The 18,598-nt window shown below is 34.6% G+C and overlaps 1 protein-coding gene across 1 annotated transcript in view; it reads right to left on the bottom strand.

The window, feature by feature from the left end:
- Positions 1 to 18,598, bottom strand: part of ASCC3 (activating signal cointegrator 1 complex subunit 3) — a 351,207-nt gene that overhangs the window by 314,069 nt on the left and 18,540 nt on the right. Inside the window, exon 4 of the mRNA XM_066358816.1 lies at positions 2,236 to 2,795. Within this exon, the coding sequence (XP_066214913.1) occupies positions 2,236 to 2,795 (560 nt within the window). The remainder of the gene's footprint in view (positions 1 to 2,235; positions 2,796 to 18,598) is intronic.

Genomic DNA, 18,598 nt, shown 5'->3' with positions numbered 1-18,598 from the left:
AAGTATGAATAACCAATGCTGTAAAAAAAATAATGATTATTTATTTTTATTTACAGATAGAAAAACCAAAACCCTGAGGGATGAACCATTTAAAACTCGACTAAAGTCACTGGAAGAATATGAAATACTCATTCATATATTAAACTGTCCATTAAACCCTACTTAAAAAAATCAGTGAATTAGACCACACAGAGTACACCCACAAGTTTTAGAATGAGTTATATCTAATACATCTTAACAAGTGTACAAGGTCCTTAGCTATCTGCTCACCCTGTCTCTCACTACACTCCGTTTGCATCCTACCCCTTACTGTATAGACTACAACTCTATGAACACATCATATTCTTTCACACCTGAAATAAGCTTCCTACCTTTCTGCTCCACTTAAAGAAATTAAATCTAGTTGTATTTTAAGATTTGGTTCTAACTTAACCTCCTCCATGAATACTTTTCCTACCATCCGAGCTCTTCAATGGAATCTATGACTGGTTCTTTAATGCCCCCATTTTTTGTATATAGTATCATAACATCTATGGTATTCGAGTGGACTTACCGAAATGTCTCCTTTTACTAAACAACTCCCTGACAGCATGGGGCTACCTTACTCATCCTAATACATCCAGTAACTGGCACTGTACCTAAACAAGTAGTAAGCATTCAACAAACATATGATGACTGGATGGATGAATGAATTCAGTTTGACGTTGCAATGAGGTAGATTATGAAAAGATCTTGAGAGTTAAAAATCATTCTCCATCCAACAATCAGAAGTTTCAGTTTACTATCTTCAAAAATAAGGAAATTGCTATGTATATAATTATGATAAGCAAATATCAGTAAAATTTTCTTAATACATCATAAATCTATAAATTTTAAAACTTTATTATTATTGGAATGTTAGAGAAAATCCATTTATATATGTGAATCAAAGCTAATACAAATTAAACCAAATGCAAACAGTGAAGGCAAATGAAACTGATCCCAGAATTAACATTATACCTTATTCCCAAATGATAGTTAATCACCATAATACCTATCACTATCATAGGTTTAGTCTCAAATACCTATTTAGCTAATTCCCTAAATTAATTTTTCTCTGAAAAAAAACTTAATTTTTCTGTATTCCTGACAAATACTCCATGTGATTTAAATTTTTTTGTTTTGTTTTGTTTTTATAAATAATTCAGTGAGAGGGGAGGCAGAGAGATAGACTCCTGCATGCGCATCAACCAGGACCCACCCAGCAAGGCCACTAGGGGGCAATGCTCTGCCCATCTGGAGTATTGTTCCACTACTCAGCACCTGAACTCTTCTTAGCACCTGAGGCGGAGGCCATGGAGCCATCCTCAGCATCTTGGACCAACTTACTCCAACTGAGCCATGGCAGAGAGAAGAGGGAGAGAGGGAGGGAAGGAGATGGACACTTCTGTGTGCCCTGACTGAGAATTGAACCCAGGACATCAACACACTGGGCTGATACTCTACCACTGAGCTAACTGGCCAGGGCCTAAAAATTCTTAATGCTTCTCATCCTTCTCTCTTCCTGTCTCTATTTCTCTCACCTCCTCTCTCTCTAAAACAGCGGTTCTCAACCTGTGGGTCGTGACCCCGGCAGGGGTTGAACGAAAATATTTTCGATGGCTTTAGGCGACCCCTGTGTTTTGGTTGTTCGACCCCCGCCGGGGTCGCGACCCACAGGTTGAGAACCGCTGCTCTAAAAGAAAAAAAAAATTCTTAACTCCAACAATAATAAAAATAATCATAGCTACCATACAGTATTTAGAAAATGTTTTGATTTCACATATGACATCTCGTTTACAGCTTACATTACTTACTTAACCTTTATATTCATATCCCTTTGAGAGAGATCAAGAAAACAGCCTCTGGGAGATTTAATTACCTAAAGTCTCAATAGCAATAAGTGGAAAAGGAAGAACTATCTGATTTGAGAGCCTCTGCCCTCTCTATGACAGTATGCCATTTCTCTTAATCCTTCATCAAATGTGTTACCCATCCATTTTATCCAGCATTAGAATTGGGTTGACATTATTTTAAATTTATATCTGGGAAGAAATATGCCAGGATTGAGAGCAAAACTAAACTGTCAAGGGTTTAGTTTTTACTGTCACGTGACAGTACTTTTTATTTATTTTTTTGCTTACCACCCATGTTCAAAAAGGCCATTTCATTAAGATAGTTCACTTTAGTGTAAAACTTCAATAACTTCAACTATACCTCATTCTGAAGTTCATCACCACTTTTAACAGAAGCAAGCATATCATATAAAGTACAGCAAAGATCTTCTATCCTTGTTGCTTCAGCCATTTCATTTAAAGTTGCATTTAAGTACTTCTCAACTTCAGACCACAAAAAGGAGTCATTTGTTTTCTCCACAGGTTTGACCTCTGGGTTGGAATGCTCCCGAAAATGCTCATTCAGAAACTTATTATAATCTAGGCTTATAGTTTTCTGGGGTTCACCATTTATCGGAAGTTCATCGAAGTGGTCCAAATCATGCATGTCAAATGAAAATGTTAAATTACTACCAAATAAAACTCTATCACCAGTTTCCTCTTTTGTCATCTGGACTAGAGCGGTCAGACTGTCTTGACAAAAATGAGAAGTAATTCGATTGGTTGCATTACAAGCTGCAGTGGCAGATGATGATGGAAAGGGACCAAACATCTGTTTGATAGCCTTTGTCTCCTTGTGACCAACAGAGTCCTTCAAATGAAATGTCCTGAAGAGAAATGCAGCTGCACTTTCAATAGCTTCTTTTCCATTATCCATTCCAACTATTCAAAGACAAAAGAAACAGTATTAGCTTAAGTGAACCATGTTTTAAGTTACGTCTTCAAAAAAACGACTGACAATATTCTTCTGAGTAAATCCAACAATAAACAACATATACTGATAAAAATAAACAATTTAAAATCAGAAACACTCCTTTAAAAGCAGGTTACCAGCCCTGGCCACTGGCTCAGTGAATAAAGTGTCAGCCCAGCATACGAACATCCCAGGTTCAATTCCCAGTCAGGGCATATAGGAAAAGTGACTATCTGTTTCTCCCCTCCCATCCCCACTTCTCTTCCTCTTCCCCTCCCATTGCAAGTGGCTCAACTGATGTAAGCATGGTGTCAGGCACTGAGGATAGCTCTGTTGGTCCCGGCATCTGCCTCAGATGCTAAAAATAGTTTGGTACTTAAGCATCAGCCTCAGATGGGGTTGCCGGGTGGATCCCAGTCAAAGCACATGTGGGAGTCTACCTCACTATCTCTCCTCCTCTCACCTAAAAATTAAATAAACAGAAATAAAAAAAGCACATTCTCAAATTCTAAAAGAACTGTATAAGGTAAATAAATCATTATCAGTAATTATTCTACATCTAAGTTGAGAAAGTACATAATAACACATCTTTGTATCTAATTTAAAAATTGAAGCTTTAGCTAAAACAATTAAAAGTGTATTTTAAAAACTGATTTGATGTTAGTTAAACAAACAAAAATAAGGTGCAAAAAAAAAAAATTATAGACTTTTGGAGCTGAAAGGAAACCAGAGATCTATAACTTTCTTTTCAATATGTACTTTAAATCTGGGATGGCAAGAAATAAATTTATACAGTTTTCATTCATAAACATTTAATACTAGAAAGGATGGACATAAATAGAATCTTTTAAAATAAACAGCCATATTATAAAAAATTATCTTCTGTTTAAAAGAGACCACAAATTTCATACCAAAGTAAGAGGAAGTAAATAAGCAAACTTTAATTTCTTTAAGGCATTAATTTTTCATATCTGATTTTTGTGTGTGGGGGGGTATTTTTCTGAAGTAAGATGCAGGGAGATAAGAGACTCCCAAATGCACCCAATGGGGATCCACCTGACACGCCAACTAGGGGGCGATGCTCTGCCCATCGGGGTGGGGATTTGCTTTGTGGCAACGGGAGCCATCCTCAGCACCCAAGCCAATTTGCTCCACTGGAGCCTTGGCTGCAGGAGGGGAAGAGAGAGATTGAGAGAAAAAAGAGGGGGAAGGGTGGAGAAGCAGATGGGCACTTCTCCTGTGTACCCTGACCAGGAACAGAACCCAGGACATCCACAGGCCGGGCTGACGCTCTACAACTGAGCCAATCGACCAGGGTCTCCTATCTGATTTTAAGTAAAAGGGAAAAAACCTGCATTTGTTTCATACAATTCAAAGAATATTCAAAGAGCAGAAAAAAATTTTCAATCTTCAGAAGGGTCCAAAAGTTAATGTGACTTACCTAAAGTAATACTGGTAAAGTAAATAATATCATTAATATACCAGTATCTTCCTAAAACCATGACTCTAATCATTCCATTTGTGATTTCTTGAGCAGCTTACTTACTATTGCTCAGTAATCCAACCTAAACTCCTACACTTTGATCTCAAATTATGATAGGAGTGACTCCCATCTCTTTTGTTTCCAGCCTTATTAACTATTTATTATATTTCCATATTTCCTGCTCTGCCCAGCAAGAATTTATATCCAGAAGCCAGGTCCGGGCCCATTCTATGCCTATTTCCATGCTGATTGTTTAAATCCTACCCATGTTTCATAATCAAGCTCAAAGTGCCTCTTTTAAGGTGAGTACAATATTGTTCACAATGCTCGATTCCTTTACTGTACCTAACTCCAAATAGGTTCTGCAACAAAGATTTGTTGAATTAAACTGAATCCAGGCCTAGATAACAACGTACTAGTTTTTTTACACTACACCACACTGCCTTGATAACTTATTGTGTATGATATTTATGCACGTATTTAAAAAACTAAATATGAGTGGATAAACAACTTTACAATGTATGTCTATTATTTCCATTTGCTTCTAGCATAGTCTATTTTTAGAATTTTAAAGAACTTACAAAACACTGACATATTATTCCTTTAGCTTTTAGAAAAATGCATGAAAAAAATCATGTATAAGCAATGCTTTTACATGAATAGAATAGCATTTATGTACATTTTACTCAGTCTACATATGATGCTTGGAGAACTTAGCTTGTGGATATTTTAGGGACTGTGATAACTCTACAGATAATTTAACAGGGTTGGGACTATTGATGTCTTGGCAAAAAATGGAAGTTATATTTACAAACTCATTCTATATCTAAAATTATATATTTTTGTAAAGCTATTATTGTTTTGCATCTTGAAATTTTTCTTTATTAAGAACTTTCACATTAAATTATCTCAAGTCTTCCTAATAAAATTATCTTCATCTTACAGATGCTAAAATGGAGACTCGAAGTAAAACAACTTGGGAGAAATCAACAGACATTTAGTTATTAAACAAGATTCAAAGCAGAATTCTAATTCCTAAACAAAGTTCTCTGCACTACACCACAGTGACTCCCTATACATTCCTGTAGACTTATCTCTACTTCTCATTTATTAAATAAACTAATAAATTAAAAATCACCTTAGAAAATAAAGTAATAAATGGAAGAAGAGTCTTAATTTATTATCATAAGTGAAATTAATTTAAACCATCATTAAGTCACTGGTCAAACTTGTTACAGCCAAATACTATACTGCATTCACTAAATGCAATGCAGTAAATCTATATATCTTGCCATAAAATAACCTCCACAATCTAGTTAGTGGGGAAAAAAATAATAATTGGAAGAAAAAATAGTAATTGTAGACTCACAGAAACACCCAGAAAGGTAAAAAATGTGTTCAGGGTTTCAAATTTTTAATAAGCATTGATTTTCATCTATATAACATATAAATACTTTAAATTATTTTCTTGTTTCACAAATTTTATTGATTCAACAATAACAAAAAATTACATCTTCCATTTTGACAATGAGACAATGTTAGAATTTGGGAGAAAAATCACAAAGCCTTAAACTGTTAACTTCTTTAAGAAACAGTTCATGTGAATCAAAATCATTCAATCAAAACCATTCACAATTGTCTTAACCTTACCATTTAAAAATATCTCACAAGATAACCTGGAGTTGTTATCTTTGAATATATGTATCCTGATTTATTGATGTTGCCCCATTAAAAATAAAATTATTAAAAAAAATAAGTGAACAAAATGTTTCAAAAAATTGTACCTACTTGCTAAACCATCTATTTCATTTCTACAAATTTGTTCTAAGAATATAATCAAACAAGTGCAGAAATATTTTTTCAAAGATGTTATTTGCAGAATCATAACAAAAATTGTAAATACATAGATGCTCATTATTATGAGATTGTTTAAATAAATTATGTTCTATCTAAAAATATCTCTAATATAGAATTATATTCAAGAAGACAGGTTTTAACAAAACCTTGCTTTAGTGCAGAAATATCACAAGAAAGTGTTTTCCTTAGAACACAAGCTACTACTACTCAAAACTTAACTGGAGGTTAAATTTTAAAATGAAATTAATGAGGTCCTTCATTGAGAGTTTAGAAAATGTTATTCAAAGAAAGTTGAGAATAACCTCAACTCAGAAATGTGACTAAAAATAATCTACTTTTAGTAAATACACTGATTTTATGAATTCTAACAATAATATGCAGAATGTCAGCTTTACATGGCCTTTTAGAGTCATATCTCAGCACTTTATATCAGAAAACACTTTGAGGACAGTAATTCTGAGAATGGCATAACTTTTAGAAAGTATTTTAAAATGTTTGAAAAAATGTTTATTTACTGTATCTTGTGCTAATTTTGCTTGTGCAATTAGGACGTAACAGTATTTCCTTAGACTATTGGTTCTCAAACAGAATATGTCAGAATCACCAGGGGTCTGGTTTAATTAAAACCCAGACTGTGGGGCTTCTGCCATAGAATTTCAGATTCACTCTGCCTGGATGCGGTCTGAGAATCTGCATTTCTAACAAACTCCCAGCAGATGCTGATGCAGCTAATATGAGGACCCCCACATGGTGAAAACCAATGGCTTAGAATAATTTTAAAAACGATATTAATCAAAATGAAGAAAAAGGAAATACATCTACATAGTATCTCTTTCTATACCCCTTTAAAATTTTAATCTTACTTGGATAATGGTTCTTCATAAATGTTACTGCTTTCTCCTACTTACTAACTTAGCTTTACAACTTACTCCATTTCTTTGAGTTGGGCTGCTAAGAACAGACAAGTGCTCACACCATAAAGTCATTTCTCAAAAGTGAATCTGTGTACTGCGCTACCTAGGAGTCTGGAAATCCCAATTTTTGAGAAGCACTAGCATATATTATTTGTTGCCCGTGTTGACTAACAAAGAAACAAACTACTTCATTCTGAACACAAAGCTTTTCTCTGGAGCGCTAAAGCACGCGAACCCTTCCCGTTCCGTGCCGCCTTCCGGCAACCACACACGCGTGTCGCCCCGCCCAGCCCGACACGCGTTCCAGGGCTCGGTTACAGCGCCATCTGGAAACCGTCTGCATATGATGACGTAGTAGCTACAGGGACCGGCTGCGGTCAGCGGCCCAGTGAGAAGGCAGCTAGGACTGGAGCAGGGAATGGTGGCCCCAGCAGAGCAGCAACAAAGGAATCACCCTAATTTGCTAGTACACCTCCCCCAAAAAGCCAGCACTTAGATTTTTTCGTGACTGAAAAATATAAAAGGTGTTTGTAAAACAAAAAACATGCTAAGAGAATAAATGCAATTACATGTCTGAATTGTCAAAGCTCTGGCAGGCCTCACATCGCCTCAACAAACTGGAATTAGAAGGGAAACCAACAGGAAATCTTAATGCTTTGCTTCTCCATCAGCTGGCCGACTGAACCAGCACACATTCGCCAAAGAGAAAGGAGTGCTGAGGCTTTGGAAAACGAGAGGGTATGCTCATAGAGGGGACCTCTGTAATAAGTAGTCATGTTCTTGTTTTCTTATATACTGCTCACAAAAATTAGGGGATATTTCAAAATGAATATGAAGCTATAAAAACATTTGATTTTTTTATTAAACAAGAACATCAGAAAAGCAAAGGACAAGTCAAAGAAAGTTGTTTGATTTTATGCACTATACAAAAGACAAAGTACTGGAGTATCTGCATGTTCCTTGATCTAATTTTTGTGAGCAGTGCTATATCCAAAATTAAACATGTTGAATTAACTGAGGATCTCATTTAGAAACAACCTTTTTGTTCATTTCTCTTTATATTTCACATACAATTTTAGTATCTAGTCATCTTTTAAACGATTATTAGAGTGAAACTCTGGTCATTTAACATTTGCTCCCAAATCTAAAAGAGTTTCTGTTTCCCACAACTGACTCTGCTCATCTTTCTGCAAACAATAGGAACATTCTCAAGATAAAGCCTCCATGAATAATATACTCTATTTAGATAGCTGTCCAGGGTTAGAGCATCCTCCTGAGAGTTATAGTTGGGTTAATGGTCAGGGTACAAGAAATCAACTGATGAATGAATAAATAAGTAGAACAACAAATTAATGTCTGTCTCTCCCTCCCTTACTCCCACCTTTTTCCCCTTTCTCTCCCCCTCTCTCAAAAAATCAATGAAAACAATATATATACTAACCAATTGGCAAAAGTCAGAATCAAACTTAAGAGCTTCAAACCTTTAAGAAAGCTACTCTGGGCAAAGCTGCTCTGGATATCTAACCACTTGAATATCTAATTTTCTATCTATAAAAAATTGAACAGGATAAACTGTAAACCAGAAAATTGGCTTTATACACCGGGCACTTCAACTGCAACACATTTAAAGAGATAAACTTAGATCACTACAATACTTTTTATTAATAACAAATACTTGCCCTACCCACTTAATAGTTATACTGAAAGCAAATGAGAGTAAACTCTAAATATACAATTGGTAACTGACTGCTGTAACATTATTATGCAACAAATTTTTTAAACCAGAATTATGAATAAATCATCCTCAACACACAATTTACTTCTATATTTATCTTTGATTACAAAATATTAAAAAGCTGTTAATTTTAACTTTTTAAACAGTCTACTTTAATAGTTGAGAAATTCTTAAAAAGGGATATGTAGTAAATTTTAATTGAATATATCCATTAACTGTTTGCATCCTTAATTGCCAAATGTCCAATTTAGAAGTAGTCCACAAGTGAGTTCCTTGACCAGTTAAATCTTCAATTTTAGTAGAAAATATTATACAAAAATCTTTTATGCTAGTATGTTAATATTGAAATGTTCAAAGCAATCAAATTTATTTTTTCATGTATGTCCAAACTTTAAATGCCCATTTTACCCAATACTTGATCTTCAACTGTAAATACCATATTATAACCCTGCATCAGTGTCATCTTATGCTCATTCTGTTAACAATACCATCAAGGCAGGCAAGCTATTATAAACGTTATATTTGAAAAGAGATTAGCTAATTTTTAATTGATAATTATAATTATTTCCTTTTTTTAAAAGAAGCTTTTTAAATGTGTGTGTGTGTGTGTGTGTGTGTGTGTGTGTGTATTTATTTTAGAGAGAGAAGAAGGGAGATGGAAAGTAAGACAGGAAAATAGGTCTGATCCTGTATGTGCCCTGACCGGGGATTGAACAGGCAACCTCTGAGCTTCGGAACTATGCCCTAACCAGCCAGATATCTTGTCAGGGCTGCTGATTATTTCTTTTACAAATATGTAAACTATTTGTAGCAGCAACAGCATAACATATAAAAACAATGATTCAACTTAAATTACACTATCCCACACCTCCATCAGATTTTCCCTCTACCTATTCACCTCCAGTGCAGATTAGGACTTTTTTTTTCTTTTTTTTTTGATTAGGATATTTTTTAACAAGTACAGTATCAAAAGTTACCATATGAATCTGACAAATATTTTCCTCATTTTACAGCGTAACTCAGATACACAGAGATTAAATAATATTCTAGTAAGACTTCAAGAGCAAGGATTTTTTGTTCTTTCTGCATTATACTACTTGAAAATAAACAACAGAGAAAAGCAATTACAATATAACTTGGGAGATAAACTGAAAAATGTATGTGATATAAATTGAAAATTGGCTAAGTAATATAACTTAGAATAATGAGCTTTCTTTATTTTTGAGAATATCAGAACTCTTGTACTTCAAAAATCCTCCTGTCTGGACCGCGGTGGCGCAGTGGCTAGAACATCAGCCTGAAACCCTGAGGTCGCCGGTTTGAAACCCTGGGCTTGCCTTGTCAAAGCACACACAAGTAAGCAATAAACAACTAAAGTGAAGTAACTATGAGTTGATACTTCTCGCTCTCCACCTCTCCTCTCTCTAAAATCAATAAAATCTTTAAAAATAAATTATCCAGCAAAACCTTGCAATAAGGCAAAATATTCAAGACATGTTCAATACAGTATGTAATTTGAAGGAATTCCTTAGATATTAAGATTACCCCTACACTTTAATAGAAACTACTGCCTTCAGGGTGAGCAAATAATGAAAGGAGAGAATAGAGAAACATATCTGGTAAAGAAAAAGAGCAGTAGTTGTAGAAGAGATTAAAGAGGCCAGGCAATTCATCATGTTTTAAAGTCAGCCATTTAATTCTATGTACAATATATTCTTTACAAAATGTAAAGAGTCATCTTACTGGAGTGTATACTTTAAGTGAGCACTGAGCCATTATATTACCATTTCTAGTACTACAAAATCCTACATCAAATTACAAGTTTATTTTCCAAGTATCCAAAGAGCTAACATAAAAGTTTTCATTTTACATATAATCTTCCTATAATAAAACCATTATTTTGAGCATCATTACACAGAAATAAACTATCTTTGAACAAATCATGCAACTCACTGAGATTTAACTGGTATTGTTTTAATTTTTTACTACCCAAGATTTAAAAAAACATTTGAAATAGATGATTTAAAGTATACATATCAGTGCAGCACCCATTTACAGATGCTTAGTTATAGACCTGATAGTGCTATAAAGAAAATTAACTGCACCTTAAAAATGCCTTTACTAAGAAACAGTGTAAATTTTCTTATGCTCAAGGAATCATAATTTGTAAATGAAAAATAATATATTGACAAACTAAAGCAAATTGTGAAGAGTTGATCCTATTTCTAACTCTTGCCATTGCTATAATATCCATTCAATTTATAGCTGTTTTGCCATATTTCCATGTAATCTGAAATATTTATACAGCCAATATATTTTCAAATCATCTATGAAGTTTATTGTTATTCAGCTTGTTTATTTTGTAATTTTTCTTGTGATATGGATATTTATAAACAACTCTGTCCCTGAGACATTCAAAACAATCTAATTGTGTCCCAAATTTTTCTCCTCTATGAATTAATAATTCCTTCCTGACTTACTCAAGCAAAGTTCCTGCCCTATACAACCCACATCATCATGGGGCATATACATCAATCATAACATTTAACCACACAGAGAAACTCCTTGTTTACCAATGGCTACTGGTACGTCTAGGGCTATAATAAAATTATTCATTGACAGCCATTTACCAGGCTTTATTCGAAGCACTTTGTAGTATTCCTTCCCATTACAACTATACAAAGTAAGAACTACCATGACTATATTATATATGAGGAAACAGTTATAGTGATATTAGTTACTCATTGGTAAGTGATAGAACTAAATTTGTACCATACATTTTTCTGATAATTTGAAATTATCCTAACCTATAGGAAAATAATTTCATGAAAATTTAAAACCAAAAATGAAATAAAGATGCGTTTTTATTATTTATTATACATTTATTACAAAAATACAGTTGTAAATACTCTAATTAGCTTATTTTATCTACCCATATATCTAAAAATAAACTATAATTAAGTAGAGTTTATGACAGTAATGCAAATGTGGTTGAACTGTTAGAATATCTAGAAATATACTCAACTTTTTAAAAACTAAAGTAGGAAGCATCAAATGGAAAGATGTAAGAGAAGCCAAGCAGACAAGGTGAACAAAGCCAACAGACATGAAGGAAAGGCCTAGCCATTAGCAGTGTGTCCCCTAACATTATCAGGCTGCCGTATGGTGGTAGGTGGGTATACTAGACTTATCAGGGAGATCACTTTGGAAACTGTATACACATCTAACCAGTATTTTGTACACATGAAACTGACATAAAAAGAAAACTGAATGTCAACTGTAACTGAAAAATAAAAATATTTTTTTTAAAAAGGGAGGGAAAAAGGCTGCTGAATTCTAGAGTCCGTCAAATGAAATGATGAATAAACCCACTTCATCTCTGTCACTTTGGTAGGGTTTGATATTTGAGTTAAATACACTCCTAATACATATCATTATGAATATATACAGTATTTCCCCATGTATAAGACACTCCAACGTATAAGACACACCTTAATTTGGGGGCCCAAAATTTGAAAAAAAAAAGTATTACATAAAGTTATTAAACTCATGTTTTATTCATCATAAAAGTCATACAGCTCATCACTATCAAAACTCCCATCCATTAGCTCAGGGGTCAAGAACCTATGGCTAGTGAGCCACATGTGGCTCTTTTGATGGCTGCATCTGGCTCACAGACAAATCTTTAATAAAAAAAATATTAAAAATATAAAACATTCTCATGTATTACATACAATCCATTCATTTCCTACCGCTCATGTTCATGCTTGCAGATGGCTGGAGCCAATCACAGCTGTCCTCCGGGACAACACTAAATTTTTATTGGATAATGTGTAACGTACACGGGTTGTTGTATGGCTCTCACGGAATTCATTTTAAAATATGTGGCGTTCATGGCTCTCTCAGCCAAAAAGGTTCCCGACCCCTGTATTAGCTTGTCTTCATCTGTGTCTGATGACGAATCACTGTCTTCATATTCTTCATATATTGCTTCGTCCTCTCTCCTACCTATGGCATTTGAAATGCCACTATCACTATATAAGATGCACCCATTTTTAGACCTCAACTTTTTCAGAAAAAATAAAGTGCATCCTATACATGGGGAAATGCGGTAAATGTCATAAAAATATAAAAATAGTAATGGGAATGCTAAATATCAATTTTATAATATTGAAGTTATTGATTACGAGAGACTGAGCAGGTAGTCATTACCACATCAGTAAGATTGTATTTTTTCAGCCCTGGCCGGTTGGCTCAGCAGTAGATCATCAACCCAGCATGTGGAAGTCCTGGGTTCAATTCCCAATCAGGGCACACAGAAGTGAGCATCTGCTTCTTCTCCCCTCCTACCCCATCTCTCTCTCTCTCTCTTTTCTCCTCGCGCAGCAGGGGCTTGGTTTGAGCAAGTTGGCCCCAGGCGCTGAGGAAGGCTCCATTACCTTGCCTCAGGAGCAAAAATGGCTGGGTTGCCAAGCAAGAGAGCAGCACCCTGGATGGGCACAGCATCGCAATAGGGGGATCGCCAGATGGATTCCAGTCGGGGCACATGTGGGCATCTGTGTCTCTGTCTCCCCACCTCTCACTTAATAATAAAAAAAAAACCATTTTGTTTCTTAAAAAGAAAATCTAAAGGAAAGATAGCCAAGTGTTAAGCTAAGCAGGGAATACAGTGATATTTGTTAAAGATTTTTTGTTTTTAGCAGTCTGAAATATTTTATAAAAATTAATAATATAAAAAGCCACAATTTTCACTTTTTACTGAATATAACAAGAATATATACAATATACATACAGCTCAGTTATCACAAAGTGAAGATACGTGTGAAATTTGGATAACTAAGAAACAAACATTATCAGCTTCCCAGAAACTTCTCCCATATATAATCCCAGTCACTATTATCGCCTTCCTAAACAAAAAGCCACTACCATGCCTTCTGAAACCAGCAATTAGTCATGCCTAGTTATTAATTTCATGTAAATAGAATCATTCTGTTTTTTTGTGTCTGACTTCTCTCAGTCAACACTGTAAGATTCATTCACAATGTTACATATGACTGTGTTACAGGTAGTCTATATATCATAATTTATCTATGCCACCATTTAAAGGTGAATTGGGTTGTTTCCACTTTAAGACTATCACAAATAATGAATGCATGCCTCTTTGTGTACACATGAAGGCATTTTTATTGGATATTTATGTATGAATTAGTGGGTAATATATATGTACCAAGACTTAACATTTAACTTGTCCAACCACAGTTGATACTATCAAACATTTTTTCAAAGCAGTCATACCAATTTAAACTCTACCAGCAGCAGTTGAGAATTTTTCACATTCTTGAGCCTGACCAACAATTGGTAAGCCTGTCTTTTTAATTTTAACTATTAGTATGGGCATGTAGTGGCATTTCTCTCATTACTAATAAGGCTGGGCACTTTCTCATGTTTACTGGCCATTCAATTATCATCAGTGAAATTCTTGTTCAAGGCTCTTCCTCATTTTTAAATAGAATCATCTGTCCTTTTCTTATTATTTTATAGAAGTTCTTATTTAATGTAGATACAAGGTCTCTTTTTTGATTATGTATGTTGAGACTATATGACCTGTCTTTTTACCTTCAAAGAATAAAAACTATCAATTTTAACGTGATCCAATTTCCAATTATTTCCTTTTTGAGTGCTTTGTTTTGTTTAATGCATTTTTCCATGTACAAAGGTCAATAAGATATTCTTCTACACTATCTCTTAGAAAATTTATTCTTTTAAAGTTATCATTTTACAACTCGAGAAGAATTATCTGCATAGGTATATGTTTATATATATATAGATACATATTTATCTCCAGTTGAACCATACCATGTACTGAAAAAAGAGCCAAGTTTCACTACTTCATGGCCTTCAAGATAAATCAAGTGTTCTAATACCCATGGGTCAATTTCTGACCTTTATTTCATCCCACTGTTCTATTTGTCTACCCCTGAACCAACACATATCTAAATTACTAATATTTTATAGTAAGTTTTAATATCTGATAGAATAACCTCCTTATTTTTCAAGGTTAACTTGGTTGCTACTTGCCTTTGAATTTCTTTATCACTTTCATATTATCTTGTCAATTTCCACTCATAAACACACTTCCTCAAACAAAAGCCCACTGAGTTTTTGACATCACACTGAATCTGTAGATCAACTGGTTAAAAATATCTTTATAACAGTGAATTTTCCTATCCTTTGGATAGGCCTCCATTTATTTAAGTCTTTAATTTTTCTAGTAATACCTTAGTGTTCCATGAGAAAAACTTGCGTATCTTTTGTTAAATTTACTTCTGGGTGTTTGATGATTTTAAAAAAAATGCTTTTGTAAATGGCATTTTTAAAAATTTGCTGCTGGTAAGTAGAAATAAAAGTGATATTTATATTGACCTTACAAAATTAATTTTTTGCCCTGGCAGGTTGGCTCAGCGGTAGAGCGTCGGCCTGGCGTGCGGGGAACCCGGGTTCGATTCCCGGCCAGGGCACATAGGAGAAGCGCCCATTTGCTTCCCCACCCCACCCTCCTTCCTCTCTGTCTCTCTCTTCCCCTCCCACAGCCAAGGCTCCATTGGAGCAAAGATGGCCCGGTCGCTGGGGATGGCTCCTTGGCCTCTGCCCCAGGCACTAGAGTGGCTCTGGTCGCGGCAGGGGCAGAGCATCGCCCCCTGGTGGGCAGAGCGTCGCCCCTGGTGGGCGTGCCGGATGGATCCCGGGCGGGCACATGCGGGAGTCTGTCTGACTGTCTCTCCCCGTTTCCAGCTTCAGAAAAATACAAAAAAAAAAAAAAAAAAAAAGTAAAATTAATTTTCTAAAAATACAGTCATATACATAATGGCAGTTTTTAAGAAATCTTTACGACCTTTCTTTTTCTTGCTTTATATTAGCAAGAACCTGTTGTACAGTGAGAAACAGAAGTGGTGATAGGCATTCTTATCTAACCCTATCTCAGAGAAGTTTTTTCAACACTGCATCATTAAATAACTTGACCTAGATTTTTTTCATAAATACTATATCAAATTAATTTCCCTTCAATTCCCAGTTTGCAAAAGAGTTCTTTTTATCATAACTGAATTTTAGTAACATATGGTTTTTCTTCAAATGAATAATCATGCAATTTTTAAACTTTTATTACTTTACATGAATCACACTATTTCCCCCTATTTTTGAGTCCAATAGTTACTTTTTCGTGCACTCACGTGTACTTGCATTTCCTCTCTCATTCTCATGCACACCTCAGGTATTTTTACTGACCCATCTGAAGTACACTGCAGTCTTCACGACACTTCACTATAAACACGGCAGCCGTCTACTGAGATGGAGGATATCCTCTTACGCAGCCACAACAGATCTCACCTAAATTCTAACAGTACCTAATAATACTTAGCATATACTCAATTTTCTATGATGGCCCTCAAAAATATCTTTCCAATTTCTTATTCTGATTATTCAATCAAGGATAGGACATTATATTAGATTATTATATGCCTGTAGCCTCCTTTCATCTGCAGTACCCTCAGACCTTTCGAATGCCATTATACGAAATTCTCCTGTGAAACAATTAAGGCACAAGTATTTCTTAGTGTGAAGATTTTTAATTATAGATTCAATTTCTTTTATAGTCAATATTCAGATTTTCTATTTCTTCTTTTGTCTATTTTAGTCATTTTTGTCATCTTCGTCCTTTGGATCTGGCAAAAACTCTGCTCATTTTCTCATCTCCTCTTTTTCATCTGGCCTCCTCTTCTGGAAAAAGTGGCCCTAATGCCAGGGTCACATTTTCTGGATTTCTGCATCCAGATCTTGGCCCCATAATTCTTCATTGCTTTAGAGGTAATATGATGCAGTCAAATAGTTTGCTGTTCTACAATTCTTCTAACTAGTCGCAGCAGAAAATTGTTATAAATTGCTCTACCAGCTCATGGGAAGGGAATCTCTGAACTTTTTCAGGATCCACAATTTTCAAGAGAGCTGCATTTTTTACAAGTAAATCTGAAAAACCTTCTGCCTCATCCATATAAGCCTTTATTATTTTAAATACTCACCCTTACTTCCATAGATAGAATTGCCAGATCCTATTATTATCTTTATATACCTCCTTATCCAGTCATTGGCTTTATAAACTGGTATCCACCCCCCCGTTTTGATTCTTCACTTAGAGTGAAATCTTATTTCCTTGACAACTCAAAAAACATGAGATTCTCAAATTCCCTAAACCACATTTGGTAAGTCATTCCTGTCCAAGCTACATTTTGATTCATACTTTTCTTAGAAAAGACAAAGTTATTAAAGGTAAAATGCATAAAAATACCAAAATCCAAATAAAGCAGGGGTTATAAATTAGAGAAGGCAGAAAAAATAGGTCTGTATATGGCAAAATAATATGAACACGGAAAAAAAAAACTAGTTCAATTATGCCTGAGTCCTGATCTATATCCAGACCGGAGTAATATCATTAGATTATCCTATTGTGGCCTTGACAGATGTAGTTAAGAGAGCTGACTAGAGAACTGTTAGGCTTTCCTACTGACCTTCCCACTATTCCGGACCCCCATTCTAGTTACTATTTATGCTGTGAAATTCTTAAAGTTTCTGTAATGATACAGGAAAATCAAGCTCCTATAATAATAAATTAAAACTCTAAGTAACAGAGCTGCATGCCTAATACTTGATGCATTTTACTGACTGCCACTCTCAATCTTGACCTCTTTATTTAAAAAAATGTTTTTATTTGAAGCAAATAAAAGGCATTGACAAAGTTTCACTGCACACAGAATATAGGAATATAAGTATATTTCTCCTTCAAAATCCATATAGAGGAGATAGCTATGTCTACAATGAGTATTTGGATAAACTAAAATTAAGAGCCAAGAATACTATTTTTAAGTAATTTATTATATTCCTAAAGCTAAATTTTATTTTTACAATAATCTAGAGGGATAAATAAAATTGTAAATAGGTATGAGAATATAGTAAACATAAATCTGAGAGAATAAAAGTACTTTAAAATAAGAAGAAGCTGACACTTCTAAAACACTGTTGGCATCAGAGGTAGTAAAGATCATATAGGTATTTTAGTTGGATTTTCAATGCTTCATTTATTTATTGAATATCTACTGTATGCCCCACACTACATGGCTCTAGAATACAAAGATGCTGGGTCTGTGGAATTCCTGTATCATCAAGGCATTCACAGCCCATCAGTGAAGGGACAGGTATAACAATTATCCAACAATGAGAAAGTACTCTAAAAAGTATAAAATAGATGATAATCTAATGGATCACTATCTACTATGATTACAAAGGGATAACAGTACATAAATGAAGCCTGAGCCATTTCTTTAGAGATGAGACACATTTCCCCAAATGAACACAATGGAGAAAGTTACTGTAACACACAAATGTCAAAAAAAGAAAAAAACAGTAAAGGTTTCAGGAAATTAAGACAGCAAATATTGCATATGTTGGAGTAAAACTTGCATGTAACAGAATGGCAAAGAGATAAAAATATACATAGTTTCAACTCATAAAGGAGCATTCCTCAAGTTCAATCTAAGGCATTTGGCAAAGGGTAAACTGGGAATAAAAGTGAGTTTTACTTTTGCTTTTTACAACCATCAGTCTAGTCACAGTGAAGAAACTGTATAAGGAAAGAAGGCTGAGGCAACAGGCTAATGTAGTGGTAATTCAAACATCAGAGGGTAAAAGCTTAAACTTGGGTAACGGTAAATATGCAGAGAACGTGAATGTAGC

Source organism: Saccopteryx leptura, chromosome 1 (genome assembly GCF_036850995.1).
Source record: "Saccopteryx leptura isolate mSacLep1 chromosome 1, mSacLep1_pri_phased_curated, whole genome shotgun sequence".
Classification (NCBI taxonomy): Eukaryota; Metazoa; Chordata; class Mammalia; order Chiroptera; family Emballonuridae; genus Saccopteryx; species Saccopteryx leptura.
Note: the sequence above shows the minus strand (reverse complement) of the source record. Positions and strands in the feature narration are given on the sequence as shown.